General features: G+C 38.3%; 1 protein-coding gene across 1 annotated transcript; it reads right to left on the minus strand.

The window, feature by feature from the left end:
- Positions 1–1,655: 1,655 nt before the first annotated feature.
- On the minus strand, positions 1,656–26,220 carry TXNRD1 (thioredoxin reductase 1). Its single transcript, XM_010077194.1, has 13 exons — positions 26,134–26,220; positions 22,740–22,812; positions 22,506–22,625; positions 21,571–21,713; positions 21,329–21,444; positions 19,328–19,553; positions 16,568–16,664; positions 14,742–14,811; positions 12,967–13,123; positions 9,923–10,030; positions 7,787–7,882; positions 5,274–5,408; positions 1,656–2,033 (listed from the first exon to the last, which is right to left on the minus strand). The coding sequence occupies exons 1-13, from the start codon at positions 26,218–26,220 to the stop codon at positions 1,971–1,973; spliced, it is 1,491 nt and encodes a 496-aa protein (XP_010075496.1). The 3' UTR covers positions 1,656–1,970.
- Between the last annotated feature and the right edge of the window lie 1,222 nt (positions 26,221–27,442).

Raw genomic sequence — 27,442 nt, forward strand, 5'->3', positions numbered from 1 at the left:
TCCTTACAGACTTGTTTGAAAATAATGCTGCTACCCATGTGCTTAAACGTGAACAGCCACACTGCCAAGCAGTTGATCAACCTGTACTTTTCAGAAATTATGCAGATGGCAGCTAGCACAAACAGTGAAAGGTTGGTTTCCTAATTCATTCCTTATTGATAAGTATGTCCTTCTCATATGTTTAACATTGAAAAAAAATACACATGAAATAGCCACAAACCCTGTTTCTCAGAGGAGCATCTACCTTCAAAATTCCAAAGACTAAAACAAATCACAGCTGGGTTTATCAAGGTGCCCTCTTCTGGCCTTTTAAAAAAGTTGGCTTGCTGTCACCTGGTTTCTTTGCTAGGAAGAGGCATCAAAATGAGCATCTGCTTGTGCAAATATTCAATTTATTTAATAAACTGTCCAGAAAAATACCACCACAAACCATTCTTAATACCATACAAAATGTTTAAAAATCCTTCAGTTACGCGCGCGTTTATAAAAATAACTTACAACACCAGTCTAGAAATCTCAGTAGAAATACACAAATTTGTTAACGTGTAGAAATTTAGGCACACGGAATTCTGCCCAGAGGGCTGGAGAACTTACCCACTGTTCACACCCCACTACTAAATTCCTAAGAACCATTTAACAAAGTAACCTGAACCTTTCTGCTGAAACAGAGGGAAATGAAAAACCAGATCAAAAAGCACTTTGATTTCCATTACAAAGAAGCATTTTGACCATTTCTTGATAAATACATGTCAGTTTATCCAACACAGGAGGAATATTCAGGAATTATTTCTTTTTCACAGAAAACTCTGTTTTTAAAGTATTGTTTTCTTAATTAAATATAAAACAAAGCACACGGAACTAAACACAGCTTTTAGGCCATATTTTCACTGTTGGTTTTCGAGGTTACGTGGGGGGGCAGTTTGTGTGTTTGTTTGGGGGGAGGGGTGTTTGGTTGTTTTTTTTTTTTATTCTAGAGGTCCACAAATCTGAAGGAAAATTGCAATAATGCTGTGTTCAAAGTGGCCAATTTAGACCTGAAATGGTGCAGCGTATAATAGCTCACCTGGAAAGGAAGAATTTACTCAAATTCAATACAGTTACACAGAGCTCTTGGAAGTATAATTCATTCCAAAGTGGAATTCTGACTGTTCCAAATTGGATTAATTATAACCACATAAACTGCAAGATAAAGCTAAGAAGATCACAGCTGTGTTATATGCATGGTTATTACTGTTCAGGGAAAAAAACCAACAACCAACTTTCTGTATAACATGGCCTTAATAAAAAGTACTTTTGTTTCTCACCAAGGAGGACATTTTCACAAATAACTATCTCTAAAATAAAAAGTCACAATGGAGTCAGTTTGGAAGCCAAGAAATATGTTATTCTAGATGGTACTAAACCTTTTTCCAATAATATCTTCTTCCTCATGACGAAGCATGTAGATACAATTTTCTCTCCATAGGCATGTGAGCTGGTAAAATGCATGCTCATGAAGAGACTTTGCAATTGCTGTGTTATAACCTAGTACACACAGGTACTATACATTTCTCTGCACTTCTGGTAATATTCTTCAGTTCAGAAGTTCTTTGTTCAGGTAAGAATCTAGAGAGGAATAAAACCAAACCAAAACAGTATTTTTCCAGCTGTGTTAGCAGTTCTTCCATCACTGCCCACCAGACAATGCAGGCTTCAGGCTATGATTTCATGAAAGCATTCATTAAATGCTCTGCTAAGCAACAGCTGGATAGTCACTATTCCCATTGCATTGCTAATTGCCAGCCAATCACCACAAGTGACCAACTCTCGCAGTGCTCTTCTCTGGATGATGGCACGCTCTGGTTAAGAGCTACACATTTCTGCAGGCCTCTGAGGGTGACTTCTCCCCAAACCTTTCTTCTGAATTGTGCAAGACAGCCACTGTGATGAAAGTCAGTCTCTGGCAATAACAAGAACGGGGATCTTTAACCTCAGCATCCAGACTGAAGGATACTTTCACCAGAACGCTTTGTCACAGACAGGGTGGTGAATATCTTAAGAGAAAGAAAAAAAGACAACTTTTAGTATGGTTAGAATGAATTTTCTCTTCTAGAAGATCAAAGTGGGCATAATGCTCAAAACCACAGCCATTTCTTAAAGTAATAAAATAATAATGAAAAACATACGTTTAAAATCCTTGCCACTAAACAGCACAAACAAATACCTTTTGTTCTCTTCAATTATCTTCCTTTTACAGTCGAAAAGAAAGAATTACGGAAGTCATATGGCTTTTTACCACCCTTCGTCTTAATGCTCCTAAGTTTTTACAGTGGAAATGAGCTCAGCAGTAATAAACTCCAGTCTGTACACCTAATAAATAAGTGTCTTTATGTCTCAAAGATAACTTATTTGTTGGGAAAGTGAAGTTAACCCAAGGCTATAGCATTTGGAGAGAACATAAATTTTGCCTCTGTACCTTTCTAGATATTACAGAAATGTGGAACTGATTGCTGATGTAGGTATTATGTCTGGGATTTGTATCCTCTGGACAATAGCTAAGAAACAGTTAGTAAATCCAGTTTGAAAAAGTCCAACCTTTACTGCTTTCAAGTCACATTAGAGAACAGAAAACGTTCAAGAATAATTATTGTAAAATTAAAAGGTATCAAAATTCAAGAAGAAAAATTCTACAAAACCTGGTTTAATATTAGAACTACACTATGCAAATAATTGCATAGCTTTGCATAGATTTAATAAGGAAAGGAAAAAAAGAAATTCAACCCACTTCTATCTAAGTGGCTCAAAGTTGCAATAATTAGCTATCATTAAAGCCATCTCTCAGGAAGAACAAACTTAGCACAGAACAAAGCACATACACATTTCAGTTATGCAAATAACACAAAAGTATCTAAAGGTGATGGGGATCTGAAAGCCCTACAGTTCTCTAAGTAGAAGCGTTGCTGCATTAAGGCTGCTAGCAGCTCTTCAGAGAACAACATCAATAAATGATATACCTCTTCCACTTTCTATAAGCATGTAAAGCCTTAAGCACAAATCAGGAAGACAAATGCATGTCTAATACATATGGCAGAAGAGCAGCAATATATCTAAACTATAATGCATGGCTTGAGACAGGGTTTCTAACTCTTCAGTTCTGATCCACAGACTGACAACATATGGGAATCTTCGTTTATTGTTATTTCACTTTGAAAGGCAAAGACCAAAAAGCGCAAAATTTATCTGCTTTCTTCTCAGCCCGACTGCAAGCTCTGGGTGTGCTAGCCAGTTCCAACAGCTGCGGGGACCACACAGCTCCCCAGTTCCAGAAAGCCAGCTGGGAGTCATTTGATAATTATTGGAAACATGAGTTTTTTGATGGAATTTGTTAGTTACTTGAGTAAAGACAAAAACTTAGATCCAATAACTGGAATGCCATCATTAGCTGACTTGAAGAGTCATTCCAGCTTTCAAAGACATTTTCTCTTCATCACAGATGCTCTATTACACACGCCTGTATACCAAGAAGTGCAGTACAGTCTAGGCTGAGAGGTAGTTCTCTGTAAGGCTGAGGTCCTACCAGTCTGTGCTCGCACTTATTTGTACTTTGCCTTACAAGAAATTCCATTCAGAGTTCAGGCTTTCTGTAGAATAAAATGCAGCTCAAATAAGAGAAGTGAAACCTGACTCTAATTAGTAAGCAATGAGAAATGGGACTCTCAGTCTTACAGTCTTCTTCAAGCTGAGTATACCGTGTTTCACAGGAGACTCTTTGAGCAATGAATTAGCATTAGTGCCAGTGAAGATGTCAGTGTTTGACCCCGCAACACTGTCCCTTTCCTGCTCAGATCAGACTTCATTTTCTTTAGTTTTTACATGGATGTAAGATAAAAATAATGCAAATACTGTCCATCACTTTGTTCATCTGGATATGCACAGTCCTCATAAATTCCAAACAATTTTTAGGCATTTTTTTAATCAAAGAGTAGCACTTTGCACTTTGATTTTTGTTTACTGCTGAAGAGATTAAATTAAGTAACAGGCAAGACTGGCACTAAAAATGATTGCTGTTCCCTGGAGCTTTTAAATAGTGTATTTCTCCTGAGCCAGTTTCTTCCTCCCCCACTCAAACAAACATGATTATCTGAAATTAGCTCCCTAAATTATGTCTAATCATAATTCTATTCAGTTTCAACTTTAGCAGCTCAGATGTCCAGAATAAATTATTACTATCATCGCCTCTTCATACTGCATATGCTAATATCCCACTTGAGTTCACCAGTTTGAATGTCTCACTCAGAGTTCCCCTCCACAGGGCCCCTGGTAAGATAAGGACCTGCTACCCCTCTGCACGGACTTCCACGAACAATATTAGATGATACTACAGAAGAAAAAACAGGATCTGTATTGTGGATGCTTTGAAGATGATTCAGATTGCTAGCAGTCCATTCAATTAATGGAGTTCATATTATACTGCTGATACTGGATCACTTTGGAAATACGAAACAAGACAAGCAGACTTAGCTTCTGCAGACCACCATCCTGGTTCTCTCTATTAAACTCTGTAGCTAACACAGGCAGGTAAAAACACAGATTCTGTACAAAGACCTACAAAGGTGAAATACAGTTTTTGCAGGGATCCTCAGTTCATATAACTGGCCCTTATACTACTAAAATCAGCGGAGCGTCTCTGATTTCTACCTGGGACAAGCTGTCCCCCACCCACTAGAGAAAATTAAGCTCTTAATTAAAGAGGAACAGCAAGACAAACACAAGGAAAAAATGGTCGTGCGGCCTTGTGTACTTCACTTCAAAAGTGAAGTCTAGAGAGTGAAGGAGAGATCTTTAAAAGGGTAGAGTTGAATAGAAAAAATGTTAACGTAGCTGGTCCCCTTCCACAGCACCAGTTCATAAGCCTATTTTGAGTACACATATCTGAAAAAAAATTATCTTTGACAACCACTTTAGCAGAAATAGTATTGGAAGCCTTCATAAATGGATTTTTGAGTGGGAGGAAAATTCTATACTTCCCAGTAGAGGGAGCACTGGATTAGGGAAGACCATAAACATTTCACAAGTTAACACACTAAAAAAAAAAATCCCAGAGTAAACATAAATGTTAGATTTCTAAATATAAAAAAAACCAATTTCCTGTCTTCCTACATTCCCTCAAATTCCCTCCCTCCTACATTCCCCCAAATTCTGACTTCTTTAGTAGACCTCTGCTATTCAGATTTCCAACACCTTAGACCAGAATGCTACAAAAGCTGAGATGTGAGGTGACTTCATATACAAACCTCTGCACAGACGGGATGAATTCCGATGGTGCTGCTCAGCTGTTCTTTTGTCATCCCACATTTAATAGCAGCTGCAAACCCTTGAGTGACTTCTCCAGCATTTGGACCAAGGACATGGAAACCAATGACTCTCTCCTAAACACCAAAGGTAATCAAACACAGGGACAGTCATGCGCTCAGGTCTCTTCAGATAACATGTAATATTTTCTTACTCAGAGTACGTGATTTCATTACTTCACAAAACATACCACAAATTAATGTAACCACAGAAACGTGACCTATCATTAGCACCAACAGATGGGAGGCAGTGTGTATAATACTATTCTCTCTCTGAAATGGAAAAGATTCAACTAGGAACTCAAGAATCAGCTTCCTTAGAAAGTTCTGTGCAGGAGTCCTCTGCCTACATCAACAGCATACAAATTTAATGCGCATCATGGTCTATGTTTTATTATAGTCTATGTTCAAATTGCAAATATGCATTTAAATTTTATTTCATAGAATCATAGAATGGCCTGGGTTGAAAAGGACCTTAAAGATCATCTAGTTTCAAACCCCCTGCTGTGGGCAGGGTTGCCAACCACTAGAGCAGGCTGCCCAGGGCCCATCCAGCCTGGCCTTGAATGCCTCCAGGGATGGGGCATCCACAACTATATAAAGATATTCCACTCATTCCAACAGACTGCTTGCCCAAGTGAAGATGAGCACCTTGCACCAAGGCTTGCAATGGGGGCCAATGCTGTGTGGGTACATGGTGCATATCTATTGAAGGAACTTCACTTTGATAGATCCTTATAGGAAAGAGCCACAAGCTAAAGTTCTGGCTAACCAGATGTGGAAAGAAGTGTATTGCAACTAATCTGACGACTACTCTTGTTGCAGTGCTCACTGTCATTGGGAGAGCACATACCTAGAGATTGGCAAAACAAACTGAAAGATGTCCACTTACAAGGATGATGCTATTACTTCACACTTCTCACATCTATATTACTGTTCAGTTGCAAAATATGTCAAACTGCACACATACCCTCAGCAAACACTCAACAGAACAAGCCATACTGACTGACTTGCTTTTCTTAAAGCTTGCTTCTCTGAGAAAAGCAAGTCTCCTTTAGCAAATGCCAACTGCTGTGGGCTTCAGTGGCCCTCAGGGCATTAATCAGATTTTGCTGAGCACAGACATAGCCCAGTTGGGTATCAAAAGTTATCTGCTCCTCCCACTAAATATCACATATAAGGGAGTGTGGATACTCAGTACACTGAAAGGTTATTTTTCTTTCAGCAAGTCTGAGGACTGACATTTATCACACAGTTTATTTAAATAGAAAAAGCTATAATTGGATAAGAACTAAAATGGAATTACTCTTATTCTCCTTAAAAATATGGACATATGTAAAAATAAGACCATAGTAATGAAACTGAGGTAAATACAGTTTTAAATAGTTACTGAACTATTTTTCATCCAGGGAAACTTTCAACACTACCACTAGATGTTTAAACATGTTCAAAATTTTCAGGACAAGAAATGGAAAAAATTAACTGAAGACTTTAAAACACCATTAAGCTTTTCATTTTCTTAAGTAACTTTGGATTAGGAACATAACTGTGGGTTCTAAAATAGCTTCCACACAAGTGCAAACTCCACCAGAAAGAGGAGATGGGCAAAATCAGACAGGTTTGCAAATTTTATAAAGTAGTGACATGATGCTTAGAAAGACCATGGGAAGATAGTTCTGTTGCTGCTGATGAAATAAAATAGGTAAAATAGACTTCAAACTTCCCTAGGACTGATAACTCTATGCCACTATCTTAAGAAGAATACATTTTAACTGCATATTATTCTTCATAATAATTCATATTATTAAAATTAACTAATTTATTATTAAACAGATTATGATCATTCAGAGAGGGGCATACCAATTCTTTCAACCAGTTAGTAATTTTGCTTGTGATTCAGCAGGTACTGTACATTTCCATTGCCAAGAAATTTTACCCTAGTCCAAGGATAATCCTGGCATTATGACCCTAGATGAGATTTGTGCAGGCAAGATACATTAATCCTGTTACAATGAGCTCAAGAGTTTTATAGACACATGTGGATTTGCAGAAGCTACAAGTTGTGATGGTTTCTGAGTGACCTCAGTTTCAGAGAGACGAATCTCCCAGAAAAGCACGTCCGAGTTTGAGCAGGGGAAGAATACGATAAACCAGTAAAACTTCTCACCATTTTTACATGCATTGATTTGCTCATTTCTCAAAGTTAATGAATAGTTTTAGAGATCTCAACTTCTTTTTTTTTATATACATGGAAGAAGTACCATATACCAATAGCAACAGCCATTTTTGTATAAACAAAAGTATTGTATCACCATAAAGAATTATTATATTTCAAAAGGTAGAAAAAATTAAATTCATTTTAATTCGTTAAAAATAATTTATTTATAGCTGTGGTATCAACAGTCCTATGGTGAATGCATAGCTGCCGTTTTCCCTGGAAGGAAAGATGCACTTACATTATCTTGAATATTGCAAATTATCTTCGCATAGCATTTGTTGTTGTCTCTGGATGGCACAGTCCATTCCAAGGGCCAGAAATAACTATGGTACACCTAGAAATACAACACGGGTGTAAAAAAAGGAAAGTTGTGTAATTTCACAGCAGAGAGCATGATCTTCCAAAAACTACCAGATTATCTTAAATTTGCCTTGTCTATCTCCAAGGGCAGAGCTTTACTACTGACTGCAATTGCTCTTGGAAATCACACATGTAAAAACTTTCAACAATTGTGACACAGTACAAGGATGAACCGTTAACTAATAACTCTTCACTAACAATCATCCATGCACGTAGAATTTGGAATACGTGATATCAGGGTGAGTCTCCTTCCCCTTGATGAACTCCAAAGAAGGAAGCCTCTACAAAACATGCACTAGTGTCATCCAATAACTAGGAAAAAAAAAAAAAAAAAGCACCACAAGTGTATTACACTTCACAGATGCATTTCACCATGCTCTCATTAAACTAGACAAATACAAGCTTCCCTCATGGATGACTGTATTGACTCTGGGTCTACCCAGGATGATGGCAAATATATTTATCACAGCAGAAAAAGGGAAGAAATAACCTCAGAGCCTGGGTTTAGGAGAGATGAGGGCATGCTTTTTTGCATGCTCTCTTAGATTATGTATCACTGCAAAATGGAAAGTAATTTAAAAAAAAAACCCAACAAAACAAAACCAAACCACATTCTTTTGTCTGCCCCAGCCAACATCACCAGACAAATTCCTAACTGCAGACAAAGTTGCTCACCCACGTGTATAGAACGTATCTCAGAAAAAGACAGGGTGTTTTAGGTACAGTTCTATCCATAACTCTCAACAGCTCCTATTACAAGTTAACTTCAGATTAATTACTGTTTGAAATAAGTTTTTAATTGATCACAACGCCAGTAAAAATATGTCACTTCACAAACTAGGAGAGACAGCTCAATGTTTTTCCATATTAATGGGGTTACAAAGCATTTATAAGCATCATTATCTAAAACTGAAATTTAACAGGTCTGAATGACAGATGCAACTCAATCCTAATGAAGCTTGCAAAAGCCAATAAGGTGGCATGATAGAGAGGTCAGAATAAACTAAACCAGGACTTAGCCACAATACAAATGCTTTTGGATGCATATTTTCAAAAATGGAAAATGGCTTTGAAAATGGAAAGTGCGTTTTCCAGAAAGAAGGATCCAGTGTTATACATGTAATAGCAGGAATTTGACTCAGTAACAAAAATTTGACTCTGTATATACAAACTTTGTGGGAAGAACAGAATTTAAACCCCTGTGCTATGGTCAGGTTAACAGTACTTGACACACTATCATTTTAAGTCATATTTAATTATTTTCTCCACAGTCCAAGTCAAAAAATATGATTGACAAAGCTAAGAGGAAGACTAGTTCTCAACTTCATGAGCCACCACTTATCTGCTTATTTCTCCAAATAATGCTCCTCAGGTGATCTTCATGGGACATAAAAGTTCAGTTTATTGTCAGACCCCCTCCCCTCATGCTTTCTGTAATGTGGTCTGTACAGTATTTTGTAAGAACAGCCTTAGGCACTAAGGGCTTACATATGTCTAATTTCACTCTTGACCAGCAATCCCAGTGAATGAAAAGGGATCACTCACATGAGTAAAATTAAGCACATACCTCCTTGCATAGTCAAAATAAACAGGAAAAATGAGCATAACAATATTGGCTTTATAAAGTGAAAATCACCACGGCAAGGAATTTGCCACACTGTAGCTACAAAAAGCTCCACTTTGACATTAAAACCAATGTATTGCTTCCAGCACATAACCATCTTTAATTTATCCTGAAGTATTTGCAGACATAAAGAAACCTTTTTTTTTTTTTTAAACCAAATATTCCACCTTCAAGCCCTGTTTGCCAAAAATAGAACATACTTGCAACTAGACCTATCGGAATTGGGGACTATTTTTATAACATGTCTAGGGACTGCCAAGGAAGACAAAAATGTACCTAGTCACCTCCTGCCCTCACATCAGAACACAGAATGCTGTTTTGATTGACTCTTAGCATTATTTTAAATTACAAATTGGGAACTTAAAATCCAGATTAAACTAAGGTGTTTACCTCAATGTTTTCCTCCCCAAATTTCTCCACCGCAGCCTCTTCAGAATACCCACAGGCTCCATACTCCAAAGGAGTGAATACAGTGGTTGGAACATTCACATAGTCACACTGTGCAACATTCAAAACAAATAACAAAACCACACAACATCAGTAATAAAATCAGCACAATGGGTAAAAAATTAGCAGCCTGAAATTCAGACAGGGAGAAAGTTCAATTACGCAGAATTCCGAAAGCTACTTTTTAAAAAATAAAACTATTTTGTTTTAAATTAAACTACAGTTTTGGTGTTGTCTCTCTCAGAGGCATTAACTAGAGTAAGAATAGAAAGACAATTTAAAGCCACACTGACATTAACATACATAGATTACAAGGAAGAAGAATTTCAGTGCCCTGTTTTAAAATTGTACCAGATCATAGGTCCGGTACATTTTTAAAACAGATAAAAAGTAGACTGTTCAACTCTCCCTAGAAAGCATGCTATTTTTAGCTGGGAATGCTGCAAAGACAATACCACCATCAAAACCCATCTTCTTTTTTTTACCAGCTGTGGCCTAGGCAATGTCAAAGAACCAAAGACATGAACTACAGCCATTTAGGGGGACACCTAGAAGTAGAGCTGACACTGTGTGCCTAATCACATACCATGAGAGGCAAGCACCGACCCCTGGCTTCACTGCGGTTTTACAGCATTCTAGAGGTTCCCTCTCTGGGCAACCTCTGGGCCTGACCACCCTCATGGTAAAGAAGATTTTTCTTATGCTTAAATGGAATTTTCCTGTGTTTCAGTTTGAATCCATTGCCTCTTGTTCTTGCACTTTATGCCACTGAAAAGAGTCTGGCTCCATCTTCTTTACAGTCTACCATCAGGTACAAATACACATTGATATAAGAGCCCCCCAAGCCATTGCTGCTGCAGGGTATAAAAATTCCCAGCTGTCTCAGCCTGTCCTCATGTGCCAGATGCTCCAGTCCCTTAATCATAGTCATGGCCCTTCACTGGACTTGCTCTGACCTTCTTGCACTGAAGAGCCCAAAACTGGACACAAAATCCAAACCTGTCTCACCAGAGTCAAGGGAGGGAAAAAGGAAAGGTCCCTTCCCTCCACCTGCTGGCAATGCTCTGCCAGATGCATCTGCAGGATCTAGCCCAGGATGTCACTGGCCTTCTTTGTCATGAGGGTACATTACTGGCTCACGGTTCAGTTGTCCCCCAGACCCCCCAAAGGCTTTCTCTGCACAGCTGCTTTCCAGCTGGTGGGTCCTCAGCCTGGGCTGGTGCCTGGGGTTACGCCTCAACAAGCACAGGTCTTTGCACTTCTTTTTGCTGAACTCCATGAGGTTCCTGTCAGCTCGTTTCTCCTGCCTGACGAGGTCCCTCTGAGTGACAGCATAAACACTGGGTGTATCTGCCACTTCTCCCCCGTTTTATATCATCTGCAAACTTGCTGAGGGTGCACTCTGTCTCATCATCCAGATCACTAATGAAGACGTTAAACAGTACCGGACTGAGCATCCAACCCTGTGGCACACCACTAGTGACTGGCCTTCAGGTGGTCTTTGTAATGCTGGTCACAGCACTTTAAGCCTGGCAGTTCAGGCAGTTTTCAGTACACCCGGCTGTCCACTTATCTAGCCTGTACTTCATCGGTCTGTCTGTGAGAATGCTGTGGGACACAGTGTCAAAAGCCTCAACATCCACTGCTCTCCCCATATCCACCAAATTAGTCATTGTGCCATAGCACACCAGCAGGCTGGTAAGCCCCATTTAATTTCTAGTAATTTTTGTTTCTATGGATTTCAACTCTAATTAACTTCCTTTGTGAAATGGGGATCAACCAAGTTGCTGCTTACTATTCTTTCCCCACCTATCCGTAACACTTCACTATGTTTCAAACAATCAACCTTTCCAGAATGGCTACAACGGCAAGGTAAGCCAGGATCCCATCTAAGTAGTTACTCATTTCTTGCATTCATTGAAAGAGATGATGCTTTCCTTGACAGCATAAGGATTTTCATACCTTGAGAGACAGTTATCTGGCATAAAATATAAATTAAGACAGATCCATACTATTGCAGCAAGAAAAAAGTCCTGGCTCCAGCTATGGCTTTCTTAAACTTTGCCTGTCTGATGTAATGACATTAAGCACACTGATTCAGGATTCTGTTACCACAATACCTGGCAGCCTAAAATAAACAACTCAATCAAGCTCTAAATCTGTCTGACAGCTGAACTTGATATGAATACAGCAGGCTCTAAAGAGAAAAAATTTTATGCTCATGCCCTATGGTTATACAGGTGAGACAAGCACCCACATCAATGGTGCTCGGATAACAGTTCTTTAAAGGCACTCTCCTTTCCTCCTGGGTTAAAGATAAGGTGTAAGTGAGCAGCCATTTAGCTCCTATTCAGACTACCATAACTTGACTGAAACCTACAATTGCACTAGTATGAAATGTAAACACTGAATTGACAAATTCAACTTCCCGAGTGTAAGTACATGCTGACTTACTGGTACATTTGATCTTCCTTTGTGTCCATATGCAATTATAAGCAGAACTACGTATTCCATTGAAAACATATGGGCGAGCAGTGAAAAAAATAGTGGAAATAACATTGAAAATGAAGATCATCACAAACCCCTAATACACTCTATTTAGGGACCGTAGGTAGGTTTAGTAAGCTGCTTATGAATTAGAGTTAAAGCATTTAATGGGATGGGAATGACTCCTGACTTTCAGGGAAGGCGGTAGAGTTAAAAAACAAGTTAAATTATCTCAGTTAATTTTATTATCATTATACTCAGAGAAAACAACAAAACCTCTTAATAGGAAAAAAGAGACTACTTTCTAATCCATAAGGCATTAATTTCATCCTATACAATTAGCAGAACATATCTGCAGTAATATCTTTCCAAGGGGAAAATTAAAGTGCTCATCAAAGCTAATCCTTAGAAGCCTACTGAGTTTTCCATAAACAAGCAGACTTGCACTCTGCACTTAGAAGTAGAGCAATTACAGTGTTTTGTGGCAACTGGCTCCTTACCTTACTGGTTGCACCAGCATAAAGCCTTCGAACTAACAATCTTCCTGCCTGGATTGCCACTGGTGTGAGTTCCAGCTTGTCCTGCAGTATATCTCCGACAGCATAGATATACGGCACGTTTGTTTGCTCCTCATCGTTGACAGGAATTTTTCCTGTTCTGCAATTTGAATTAACAAGAAAAAAGATCTAAGTGTTCTGCTGAGAAGACTGGAGGTGTAAATAGCCTTGCAGGAGTTAGGCACTTTAGCTTTAAGAGAAAGGCACATATTTGAATACAAGGGGAAAAAGTAATGTTCACAATCATAGAATCTTGGGCAAGAATGTGAAATAGTGCAAATTTGACCAAAACTACAGGAATTTACACACTGGATAAGGAGGCAACTCGTGAAGTTGTGATTTAAATCCTGGATCAATTCTTTGGTGAGGCATAAATCCTCTCCTCAAATACCCTCTGCTGCTAGCTGAGCTGTGTGCTGGCAACCTTGAGGAATGACAGGAAGAGATATTCTCCCACTAAAGCTGTAGGAGAAAAGAATTTCTCCACTACTGAAATTCCAGTCCAATGGCTGAAGCAGTTGCTATAAACTTACCCTTCAGGCTTCTACACAGACACAGGTGAAACTGTTAGACACCCTACTTAAAGGACAGCCAGCAAGCTTTTTAGCTATAAGTGTACGGAACTAATGGAAGTTTTTAATTATTAATGTTTCCTACTTCATTAATAAATTAGATAGTGCAGTAATCACTGCAGGAAACACATGTAACAGGGAAACCTAATCAGACAGGGACAGAAAGAGTCACACAGTTACTTGAGGGACCAGCTGTGATTCCCATATTAAAATACAACTTCCTCAATTTTGCTCTCATTAACAAATATAAAGCTTATGCTAATAATTTTGTAGTTCATTCTATTAAGCTAGTAACAGGTGTCCTGATGTCAGAAAGATAACATGGGTCTGCGTGGACCAAAATTTCCACTTACTTAGAACATTGCAACAGTTCTCTTCAGCAATAACAGTCACTGTGTTCATATGTTAGCTGCCCTCTGCACTGTTTTTCCATAGACTACCAAGTCAAGTTCAGGTCCTGTGTCTCTACCTCAAAGAGAAGATTGTCCAGGCTCCACATGCCTAGAGGATGTTTTAGTTACCAGTATTGAAAATCTTACCAACAGCTCCACTCCCTGGTGCAATGACCTCACTACATGAAACACGAAATGCTCCTCTATAGAACACAGATTGCTCCCAAAGATTGCTCTAAGGCAAGAAATAAACTCCTCCAAAACCTAAGACACATCACCAACTCTAACTGTGAGTTTAAGGAATGCTACTTTGACCTTGTATTTCAAAATAAACATATAGTAGCCTTTATATTAAAATGTAAACAAAACCCACCACAGTAAAAGAACAAATAGATCTCTGCCCCAAGAGGTAGTAGAGATAAAAACAAGGAGATGGGAATAAGAGAGTACAAGGAACAACTGACAGATCCTAGAAAGCCCAGTCACTGGAAGCTGAGGCTAACCTGTGAACCTAGACAGAATGGAACAGACACTTTTGACTCCCAGCATTTAGGAACTGACATTTCAGCATCAAAAGGGCAAACGTGGCAGTACCATGGAAGAAACTCCAGCTATCTGCTACATAGTCTCCTATCCATATGCAAACAGGAAACAAAATATTCCTCAAAGTATCTGAATGTCTATGCACTGCTACCACTGCAACAGTAAATGACGCAAGCTCAGTAGTCAGTGGTATACAGACGTCTGTCCTTACTTTTCATTGATCATCACTCCAACTTTGTCCAAACCAATGCTTCTTGTGCACGCATCTCTTCCAGCAACACCTGCAAAACAGCAATGCACATTACTGATTTTTTAAAACCTCAGAAGGGCATTTGCGTGTGGCTACCTATTACTTTCATTATATACTAAGGATTAGTATCTAAGGCTTGGTCACATTAAGATGAATACATTTGTTACCCATTGTACTTTCATAGAGTTCAAGACAAGCCACACCACCACCGTGGCTTAACAATACCAGGTTTTCATGATAAGGTTAAAGACAGCCAAAAAGCTTTCCCTGGAAAAATATCCCAAGAATATTCTAAACAAATAGGTTAGGGTTAGATTCTTTATTTCCTCGCACTTTTATACCAAAGTGTTATACCATATCCCTACCACAGAGCAGGTGACACCAAAATGCTCCATAAGGAAAGGGCTCTTTGGGAAGGAAGCTCAAATGCTTAGGCAAACAAAAAGGCCTTAAAATAATCTTTGTTTAAATCAGAAAATATAATTTACTTATATAGGCTCTCAGCCAAGTCACTGCCAAAGATTATTATTTGTTGAATATTATTTGTTTGAACATTCGTTCAGATTGATGGACAGACTAGGCCAAATTCTTACCCATCGTATCAATTTGGCTACCTTAAAAAGCAAAGGCTATACTATCACAAGGAAAAGTGCTATGTGCTTTGCACTCTTGGACAACTGCCCAGGTAACTACACAATGCTTCTCATGTGACAACTCAGAACTGTGCTGAAGGAATCTGAGATTTGTTTCAAGTCTTTTAGATGACCAAGAATGCCAGATCTTCAGAGCTGAAGGTCTTAAAATGCACCACAGACAGCTCACAGCTTCTATGGACGAGGAGTGACAGCATTTCAGTGAAAGATGAAGTAGCAATAAGAAATCAGTAGCTTCCTTAATGAAAAGATCACACTGATTTGCTAGCTAAAAAGCTTTCACTACTATAGACCAGGAAAAAGAGTATTACAACACTGTTCAGCATCACTGCTGTTATTGTTAAACTTTCTCATATTAGTACTTGGATGCACTGAGGCACGTCCTTGTTATGGGATGACTGATGCACTACACAGGTAAATGAGGTCACTGGCATATAGTATTTGCAGTCTAAAATCCCAGGCTGGTAAATGATTGTCTTTATGCACTCTGTATAGTTACGAATACTTCATTTACAACTGGTTTGTTTTTTTTTTTTTCCTTTCAGCATCAAGGCCTAAGAAAATGAATGGGGGGAGGGGATGATGGAAACAGTCAATCAAACACATAATAGCACACCTGCACTCTGCAATTTCACCATTTTAAGTGTGTAATGAAGTTCCCTGACTGACTTGCCACAGGGCGTTAATTGCTTTTGTGAAGATGCGATGTCACCAGCTCTTGAGAAGACATGACACCTGTTTATTTATTCTTGCACAGACCATTGTTTTGTGCTGACTCCAGAAGAGCATACATTAGTTACTATGAAACTTCTTCTAAATCATTACTTATAGTTTATGATTAATATCCCACTGGGGAAAAATCCTGCAACTGATTCCAAATAACCAAGTTCATCTACATCCCTAAGCTAAAAAACAGGTTTCAAAAGTACTTAAGTGATCTGGTAAGGCACATGGATTCATGCCCATGGATTCTGGGACTTCTGTCACATTAATTATATGTTGACTGTGTGCAATTAGCATATTGTAATGATTAAAAATAATTTCAGAAAATCTAAACTATGGATAAAAACACCCCACAAAATCTTAACATTAAATGGAAGGCTATTTCACGTTCTTTACGTATATAGACAGGACGCACAGTATTGTATTCTCCTTCAATTATTTGGTTCCCCTTTGTGGACTTGGCTGTAACTTTCAGTCTTCCAGGAGTTCCTTCCTCAATCTGTTCAACCTACATCATTAGGGGGGCAAAAAAAAAAAGCTTTAGTTTCAAATAAAAATATGCAAATGTATCTTTGTCCCACCACATATCACTGAAAATGAGTGTTTAACCATTACCTGAAATTCAAGCATTCACTCTAAAGATATTTTCACCTTTCTCTAGGTTTGTGATTACTGCTTCCATGTTTAAACATTTTACCTCCACGCATTTATTGTTATGGCCAACACAATGAGACCTTGTTTCTGTTTATAAAAGTTGATTGATAGCTAAGTTCTTGTCCAAGCCCACCACGTGCATTGCTAGTATCAACCGGGGACAGAGGAGGCAAGGAGGAAGGGGACTCCTGCAAAACCTGGAAACAGCATCACACATTTTCTACAACCACACCTTAAGGACCATCTTGCCTTCCACCCTCAGGAAGCCAGAGTCACAGCGCAGCTCTTAGCAGTACAGGCCTTTGCCCTGTTTGAATTACATTAGTCCAATGTGTAAAGCTGCCATGGCCTTGCAGGGGATGGCAGCAGCTGGCTCTAAATGGCTGAAAAACATCAGCAGTTTAAGAGAAAAACCTCTTCAGAGTTCCCCAGAATCAGCTGAAATAAATATTCCTGATTTTAGCTGTAGATCCAGCTGCACACTCTCAAGTAATGCAGCAAGTTATTGTCTATTCCAGCAAAGAAAAAAAAAAAAGCAAAGGTGAATATTGTTTGCAACTGTGCTCCCCCTTCCACACCCCATCCCTCCATATACCAGAAAACAAAAAGCAGAAAGAGCAATACCACTGGCTTTTTTTTCCAAACACTCCTTCTCCCTCTGATAAATAAATTAACTAAACAAGTGAATAGACTTTGAGGCTACACAGGTGGCTTCTCGTTTGTCCTCATTACTATTCACCAGACTGCAAGAAAAGGACTGGATCCTCAGGTACAGTCCTTTACTCTCCCAGGAACAGCAAGGTGCCCAGCTGCTTCCCATGGCTGGCTGTCCATACAAGAGACAGGTACGTGCACAACCTTTAATTCCGGGAAATTTTTAGTATTCATTCTACAGAAGAAAAAGTACTTTTCAACAGCTGCTCCAGTTCCTACTTCATATTGAGTATTTGAAAACAGAAAAAGCAAAATTTCTGATGAAGTTCTTTTCTCCTTTTTTAATTTAAAAAAGTCCAGACCTTCTGTGCCCCTCTACCAACTTTAAAGGATCACTGTGTTAAACTGCTCCTGTTCAAAGGCAGCATTATTTCTAATAATTCATCTTCCGTCGTCAAACATCCCTACAAAGGGTTTTAATAAGCACAACATACATAACAAAACAATGTTTGAAAGAGATGAGAAGACCTGCTAAAAACATACCCAGCAATTTAAGTTCAAGGATATTGTCAACTAGAAACAGGGCCAAATATTTTGTTCCCATTGAAATCAAAGACGTAGTTGAAGGGACAGAGTAAAATACACAAAAGTGCATTTTGTGACTATGGTGATGGACTGCGGTGATGGACTGCTCTTCGCAGGGTGCATCTGGAGGAGCTCATTTGCCATCTAGTTGAAACAATCTGCCTTTAAAAACAGCTTCCTTCTTTGTCATCCCCTACTAGAGTCTACACAAAGCTATGCTGAAACAAAAGCTAGATAATCTTCCCTGTTTTTTTTACAACACCGGATTTTTGCAATGCAAACATGCATAAAAACAGAGTTCCTTGAAACATCCACTTTGATTTCTCACAGCAAATCTCTTGCACTCTGTGAGAGAGAGTCAGATCCACAGCGTGGTAACTGGCAAGAGCATTTTTTTAAGGTACTCTTGATATTGCCAAGGGTGAAAATGAACAGTGCTTTAACCCTCAAAGTGTTCAACTTGGTAACACACTGGGTTAATGCCAAACTGAAAATGGCTTAATACATTATTACATTATTTTCAATTTCATAATAATTACACATTATTTATTGGGAAAAAAAAACATTAAGAAAAATACTGTTAGCACCCTCTGAAGTCTTTGATAAGTCAATTCTACGTTAGAAAAGCTCCAGAGTTTATCTAATTTGCTTTTCAACCTGGATTTGTCTATATGTGTACATAACTAGCTGCATGAGTACTCCTACTGTATTCAAGAGAAATTAAGTATTTAAGGACTCTGCCAAGTAAAGGATATAAATGGATACTTCTAAAGCTCATTTACTTTTCTGGATAATCCAGAAAAGGTCCTGGTCCTGGGCACATGAGCAGTACTTGTTGACTGAGAATTTGAGAACTGGCAATGTACTATTTGTGATGCACTGGCCCTGCCTTACAGGAAATTATATATCTGCTTTATTATGAGCCTGAAAGAAGATTCACAGATTTCAGGACAACTGCTGAATTTAAGTATATTCAACACGTGCAGGACCAGGATGAGCAGGAATAACAACATTTTTAATGCAACATGTACTAACCCATCTAATTCTGACAAAACAATGAATTCTGAAATCTCACAAAATTTTAATACTAAATTGTACCTTTCAGTTACATAAGATTCATGGACTTATTCAGTTTAAAACAAAAATTGACTCATACAAGATCATAGCAGATCTTATATTGTAAATTCAACTTTTTTATTCACTAAAATAATATACATCTTAAAACATTATAATAGATCTATTGCAATCAATTGTAGTCATGTATCATTTTGAGCCTACCTTGATCGGCACAAACTCCTTAATAAAGTTGATTCCATGTTCTTCCATATATTCTCCAATTTTGTTTGCCATATCCTGGTCAAATCCTCTTAAAAGAATGGATCTCACCATTACAGTGACATCTAATCCAAGACCTGCAAGAAATCCTGCACATTCCAAGGCAACATAGGAAGCTCCAACCACCAGAGTTTTCCCTGGACAGTAAGGCAGAGAGAAAAGGTCATCACTGGCGAGTGAGGGAGGAAAAAAAAAAAAAAAAGAGAGACAAAAAAAGAAAAGAAAGTTAGAGACAAACAGAAGAATATATTGTGCTTTATATTTATCTATTTTTTTTTAAGAATAGGACTTTATTCCTCTTCCTGCTCACTAAAAAACCCAGCACCTTAACTTTTTGGTAATTCAGCTGGAATACAAGATCAGCACATGACAGATTAAAAAGTTCTAATTAGGAGTAAATTCTGAATCACAACAAAAATTTTGAGGGTTTTTTTTACAGAAACTTATGACAAATTGTTTAAAAAGTAGGGTTTTTTTCTCTGAATCTTGTTTCAAGTATTTTGCTTCTTGAGAGCTAAAGAAAAAGGAAAGGGTTCAGCTTTAATATAAAAACACCATCTTCACTTCTTTGAGGACTTATCCTTTTGCTAAAGCATTACACACAGTACCAAATATACACATATAATAAAACAAATTAATGCAAACTACATTAACAGACAGAGATAGAAGTACAAAATTATAGAAAACATGTTTAATTGCCTGTTTTCCATTTCTTTCAACTGCTTCATCAAGCTACGTCAGTTCTACCACACTTTGGACCTAAACTATAAAACCAGGGCTTCCCAAGGAAGCAGGGATTCATGGAGGCATCACGCTTGCTCAGCAGGGACGTAGGCAGAGCTTGGCAGTGCAATTCTCCAAAGATTTAAGTCTAAAGGAAGTTTCTGTTTTCCAGACAACAACTGCAAAGGCTAAACAAAGACGCTCTCTGCAAATGTTGTGGTGGAATAACATGTGATTGTGTAATTAAAGGCTACATCATACTTCCTATCCCGAAGGGAACCCACTGAAGATTACACAGGCAGCCTCAATTTGATGGTCTTCAACTCGGCCATTCCTGACTCTTCCGCCTTAATGTTATTTCAAAGCACCACTTCACAGGCTGTACTATCTGTTACCTTTAATTTCACTACTACATATTAGAAGGGAAACATACAACATGGTGTTTTGGTTTCACAGGGATTATGACAGTTATTTATTTCATTGCTATAGGGGTTTAAGGTTGCAATTCCAACCTCTGTTTCTACATTAAGTAACTTAAAAGCTACCCTGATACAAAAACGCATTTCATCTGTGTATCAGGTTTGGTTTTGTTTTGTTTTTCCAAAACTGTGCTAGAATTGCTTGGTCTTATCAATTAACCAGACATTTGAAATAGTTTTTCCCAAAAGTTGAATTAACTTCACTGAGTAGCTGGAAAAAAAATCAGGTTAAGTTTCAAGACTGCCCCAGTACACAAAGACAGATATATTTCTACGAGCTTCACAACATTAATGGCTTTGCAACTCCTGCTTTCCTTGATATTTGAGCAGGGGGTCCAAGCAGACTATGCTCTTTGTTACCAAAAACACTTCAGTATGCGAACTGAAAGACCATAAGGAATAGAGAGGAAGTGTGTGTACTGGTAACTGGGGCAGGGCTGATGAACTAATTTTATGATGGACACGCACGATTTACGGTATTCTCGCTTATTGCTGTTATCAGTCAGAAAACAGAACCATGCTAATCAGACACCCACAGTCCTGTGGTATCTACTAGACACCAATGGTTTTGGCACCTTAAAATCTGCCTATAGCTATTCTCCTGCACTTATTTTCCCCTGACAAAAAGTTACACAGGAAAGAAAACCAGCAACCAAGCAGCCCTGCTCATGCTTCACCACTTTCTCTTACAGGTGAAGCATTTACACACAGTAAATTACTTCATATTCCTCCCTGTTTTTACCTGCTAATGCAGTATTCTTTGTCTCCAGGTATACCCAGGTAGCGTGGTCGTTCACCAGTGGCAATGAGAAATCTTTCAGCCGTGTACAGCTTCTCAACTCCTCTTTTATTTGTTGCCTGTGGACAAAGTATTAATCCAAAGTGAGTATTTTGCAGTCTTACCAAGTGAGAAATTACTCTATTTGAAAAGCATCTCTATTCAGAAAGTATTATAGGAAGACAGCAAACAGGGCTAGGGAGTACCTTTACTGTGTGCGGCCCGACAAATTCTCCATATGCATTCTCATATGTGACTTTCTTCTGTCTCAGTGCAACCCGATAGCCCCAGTTCAGTGAACCAATGTAATTCTGAACAGATTCTGTCATAGTCATCCAGTTGTGTTTGACTGTTAGAAACAAAAGAGGAAAGTTCATCTTTCAGTCTGTGAGTTCCTCTTTTTTCTATAGCAAACATGCATTCTCAGACAGATTTTTTTTCATGACTCAAGGACCTTTGTCTTATTCGTTTTTTATTCCAGGGTAACTCTACTGAAATTCAAAGAATTACATCAGCCTAGACAACATGAGAGGTCACAGTGGAACAGATATGATTTAAACATGGAAAATTTATTATCGATAGTTTTCTATTGACAGATGTTGTGAACAGGTGTTGTTGCTCAACAAATGAAGACTATGCATCTTTGAGAGGCGCCTCTGCACGTTCCTCACTACAGGATTATACCCCAAATAAATCCCAATCCTATAGCCATGTACATTAGAGCGAACATGAAGTAAAATTAATCTTCTTATGTAGTTGTGACAGAAACTGAGGGAAAGGAAATCCTTGCCTGCAATTATGAGGAAGTTTCTAATGGGGGACATTCTGGGGTATTCCCTTCGATGTTATGTTCAGAAATGGAGAAGTACCTTATTGCTTTTATTCACACAGCAGTCTTATCAAATACTAACTTGATCAGAAGCTATTAATAAACAGATCAAACACTGCAAGGCAATAAGCCCCGTGGCTTTAGACTTGAAAAGTGCTTAAGCTTAAGTTTATGTCTCTGAATCTCTCTGAAGTCGCCTCACATTGTTAAAGCCAGAACATGTTTAAGTGCAACAAGCACTTGACTGGGAAAAGAACCTCTGGATTTTCAGCACACATGACAAAACTGCAAAAAAGTGTTCTCCTTCCTTACCTTCTTCCGTAAACTCCCATCCAAATTTGCGTGAATCTTGCAAGGCTTGTCCCAGTAAAGCTGCCTGGTGCATCAATTTTTTAGGAATACAACCCACATTTACACATGTTCCTCCAAGACCTGAGAGAAAGAAACAGAATGTGTTTTTCACATCAGTGTGGCTGATCTCAAAGGAGAATCAGAGTCTCTGAGTAAAGCTCCTTTATAACAGGTTTGCAATGAAGAGAAATTTACCCCATGAGTTTCCCAGAGGCGTAGGTGTGACAAAGTCCAGCACCATCACTTTTTTTTCATATTTGGCAGCCTCCTGCAAAACAAATTAAATAAGACACATATCTAAATACTAGGTTAAATTTAGAGTAGATGATAACATCATACATTGCTGAAAAGCTTTGCGACTTTTAATTAAGTAATAATTAATGATTTGCAAGGGAACAGACAGACAGTCATTAATCTTCTGAATTAATCTGAGCACTCAGTAGGAAAAAAAGATGAAAAGAAAAAAAACAGCCATTCATCCTGCTAGACAACATCATGGGACCAGTTGATACACAGAAGACTCTGGGAGTCAAACCTCCTCCTCTCTCCTCCATCCTGTCAGTTTGCTCATACTATTTCCCAACACGCCATTTACTTTTAACATATATAACACATTCTTCATTAATTCAGTTTTCCCTTCAAAGATGGCTTCTCAAACATTTGTTTAAAACCACATCACACAATGACATAAGCAGTCACATGGCCAAGCATTACAATGTACTGATTCAATCTTTTTTCTTGTAGTAGAAGGGAACACCTGATTTTGAGTATGATCTGTAGTTATTGGGATCAGCTCTTGCTCTTCAAGCTAGTCAACCTGTGACACATTGACTTTACTGTCAGCATATGCAGATGTCATCCAGACTAGAAAAGTGATGGTTTATTTCATATAAGTTTAATTAGCAAATGTATAATCAATGCACGTAAATAATATTGAGAACTAGAATTTCTATACTGATTCCATTGTTCCTTCTGTGCTTTTTAAGAAAATGACAAAAATCAACAAGTGACAACTGGTACCAGAAAAAAACACTTAAATAAGCACTACACAGCTGAGAAATAGGAATGACAGATTCCCCCATGAGATGCAGCAAAATAAATTTTGATACTTGGAGTAACCACAACAGTGCTGCATCACATGATGAGTTCTTAGCCGTGTAAGCAAAAACAACTATAGGCACAGGATATTACCCTAAGGCCTTGGGTTTGGTTTGGGAGGCGCTGGACAGCCTTCAGCATTATGTTACCAGTCATACTTGTTAATCCAAATAGTTGACAACTAGAATTTCATTTTAAAATGTATCTTCATGCAAAATACAAACCATATTTCAAACAATTCAGGCTGTAGACACCTTTGGGAAATATTAATGTACTGGATTTCTGCTTCTGATAAAGGTCAAGGTGGGCCAAGAAGCTAATTTCTATCCATTAGTAGCACCTCTGATTAAGTTCCTCGGAAAGGTGCTTAGGGACTGAGATGTGTTATTAACGCTCCTTTATAATGACAACTCTTATACACAGCTCAAAAGACCATCACTACTGTTAGCTAACTACACTCAGCTGTACGCTCACATAATACCGCACAACATTATGTTGCCACCTCAGTAGAGATCAAAAACAGATACAACCACTTCAGAGCGATATGCCCACAGTAACCAAACTTGCCCTGTAGGCCTCACTGGGTTCAGTGCAGTGCTGCATGAAAACAAGGTGGCTCAAGGCTGGAGCTGTTCTGTGTGAACTGATAGTAGTGGCCCGGCCCTTTGGTCTGGGTCTGCGGTTGTGTTGCACAGAGTCAGCCTGGCAGCATTTGCACTCGCCGTGCAGACATGCCTCCAAAATAACAAGCTCTGAGCATGATACGGAGAGGAAAAGGAAGATGTGCACACAAAGCTGCATGCATCATAGTGAAAAGCATGCATTTAATCAACCTAGTTAAACTACTGCAAACCTGAGTGTAGATATCCGGAACTTGGTATAAGACCTGTGTAGTTGGGTTTTTTTTCCTTTCGCTTTGTTTTGCTTTTTAAAGCACTGTTTGTTAATTCACTAAAGAAAACCTGAATCACCTAAGTCAGAAGTTTATGCCTGTAAAACAGTTTAACTTCATGAAACCGATTTGAAATACACACATTACCACTGATAGTGATGTTGACCTTGTTGATCTATCATCTTCTGCTCTACTCCATGATCACTTGAGAACACTAAGCAGCAATACTTTATACACTGAGTTGAAGGAATAAGGCAATTAATCTTCCTAGCTACACACCTTTTCTGTCCCACAGCTGAAAAATTATGCAATAAACATCATTGCTGTAGCTTCGCAACCTAGCACAGGCACACAACAAAGTAGAGCAGTTTCCTTATGGAAATTTCAACAGATGGCTTTTTATTACTGCAAAATGTTCTTCCATTACTGCAAGCTCCCTTTCATTCTTGTTACTCTCTTCTGTCCTAAAACATCCCCATCCTCTAAAAACTAGTGTCTGCATCTCTTTGCAGGTTCTCAGAATTTTTATAGCTCTTATCTTCCAACCTATGCCATGACAATAGTGCCCCTATCAATGGGAGAGCAGTAAACTACTGAAATAGGTTACAGACATATAGCACATTACAATCCACCACTCAGCACTGCACTCTTCCATTATAACAGAAGTTCTTCTAAGCGGACAAGGTTTAGTGGGAATCCAGTGCTACACTGAAATATCTTCTCCTCATTTTCTTTCACTCCTCAATCACCCCCTTCACTTGAGAATAAAAGAAATGCTTCCTGCTTGGGGGAATAATCCAGCTCCAGATCTTGTGCAATGAAATATTTTTACTTCTAGGACTGCTCAGTTAACATCTACATTGTTAATTCTACCACAGCAAGAAGAGACAAAATGTGTCTAACTACTGATGTAAAGGACAGTTACTGACTTACATTAAATTTCAGAAAGTTTCAAATATATGGGATAATGACAACTCTAAGAGCTGGTATATTATACATCATTGTGGATTCTTTTAATTAATTCTAGATTTGCCTCTAAAAGCAATATCCTAACCAAAAATCACAAATTACTTGGCTACAGGCAGGAAGTACCAGACCCTAGAAATGAAAGGTGAGATCCTAATTCTGCTTAAATAGAGGCAAAATCTCCATTTACGCAATTATACAAGCTCACAAATCACAAAATCTCTCCCATTGTGAAGAATTAAAACAACATATGCAACTAGTTCTGAACAGAAGTTACTTTCTGACAAAACCAGAAACCTCCTGACGTTAATTCTGAATAGTTTTAAAAAACGTTTACAATTATGAGTTGAACGCTACTGAGATATCTACCTGCTGTTTTCCAACAGCATCATCTCCCATTAGTGGGGAACAAGTTTAATTCTACTAAGCAGTATACCATGACATTTCTATGTTTTTCTTCTTCAGAGCATAAGGAAAAGAATATTTTAGAACTGGGGCTAACCTTAAAAGAAATCCCACTATCAAGCAGAAATGTTATGCCCCTACAGTGTTAAAGATAACCAGATACAAGGAACTGAGGATGTCGCCCACCTACTTTACAAGGGAAGTATAAATCTGTATTTTCTCTCATACCTTGGCAGCTGCCAAGCCACCTGAGCCCCCACCAATAACAATGAGATCATAGTCATAGGAATGCGGCACTGACGTATGCTCGTTCATGTCCAGCAGTTTCTGATGCTTGTCTTCCATATTTGCCTGAACAGAGAAAACAAAATGGATTAGGAAACATCACCCACAGTGCTCAAAAACTAGTATTTTCAGCAGCAAGTATTGTGATAAGGGAACATCAGTGCATCTGAATTTCCTGAGCTCTGTATTTAATTAGCTTTTAAAAATTTAATCTTCTTAATCCATCCTTGGATAGCTCAGTACCTGTTAGATACTGAACTATGAATTTTCTTGTTTGTTGGAGCCCTGGGTTTCCTTACAGAGCTTAGTTTTCCACATTAATGCAACTCCAGTGCCTCCTCATACTGTGTACTCCAGGGTGAGACACATACCTGCTGACACAGGCACTCCATTGATTTATTTTATTCTTTTCATCTCCCCTGGACTTTCCTAATTAGCGTTTTTCCCCTCCTCCTGCATATATTAGTAGGAAAATACAACAATCATAAACAACATTGTAATAATCTGCAAATCCCAGACTTATCAAATGAGTGAGCAGAACTGAAGAAAACAATTTCTGAAAACTACATATTTGTAACATGCTTGTGTTTACTATTGCTTTGGTTTAGCATTGTAACTAACTTTGACATCAAATGGATCAAGTGTGATCATTGCCATTTTACAAGAGATTCTATTATTTTTTTTTTAATCAGGTGACAACTACCACAAGAGAAACAACCCATAAGTCCTAAAATGCATTTTGACAGCGGTATGCCATGAAGAACATTGCATTATCTTCATATACTCTTTCTAAAGTGAGCCTTTGTACTTCATTTGCAAAGCTCCAATTTATCAGGACTTCAGACCTTCAAGCCTTTGGAGTTGCTGGCAAAATTCTCAGTGCCTCTCAAACTGCAGAACAAGATTCAGAGTGAGTGAAAATCAGATTCCTCAGTTGATGCAAATCAGTGAGCATAAACTAAAGTAATGACAAAACTTTTAAGACCAAAATAGTAAATAAAGAAACCCATAGTTAGTTAATTTACAAATCTGCTCGCTTTTATTCAAGTGTTTCTATCTGCCTAAGTAGGCAGGACTTGATTCAGTACTACTGAAATAGTTATGGTAAATAAAAAGAAATAAAATAACCCAAAGAAGTTTCCCTTCTCTTTTCATCTTAATTTTGTTTTGCATAAAGCAGCCCTTTGCGCTCAGCCTGTTCTGCTGTCACCTTGTCTGAGGTTAGATTATTCCCTCTTTGTAAGTAGAACTG

Source organism: Pterocles gutturalis, unplaced genomic scaffold (assembly GCF_000699245.1).
Source record: "Pterocles gutturalis isolate BGI_N339 unplaced genomic scaffold, ASM69924v1 scaffold25078, whole genome shotgun sequence".
Taxonomy (NCBI): Eukaryota; Metazoa; Chordata; class Aves; order Pterocliformes; family Pteroclidae; genus Pterocles; species Pterocles gutturalis.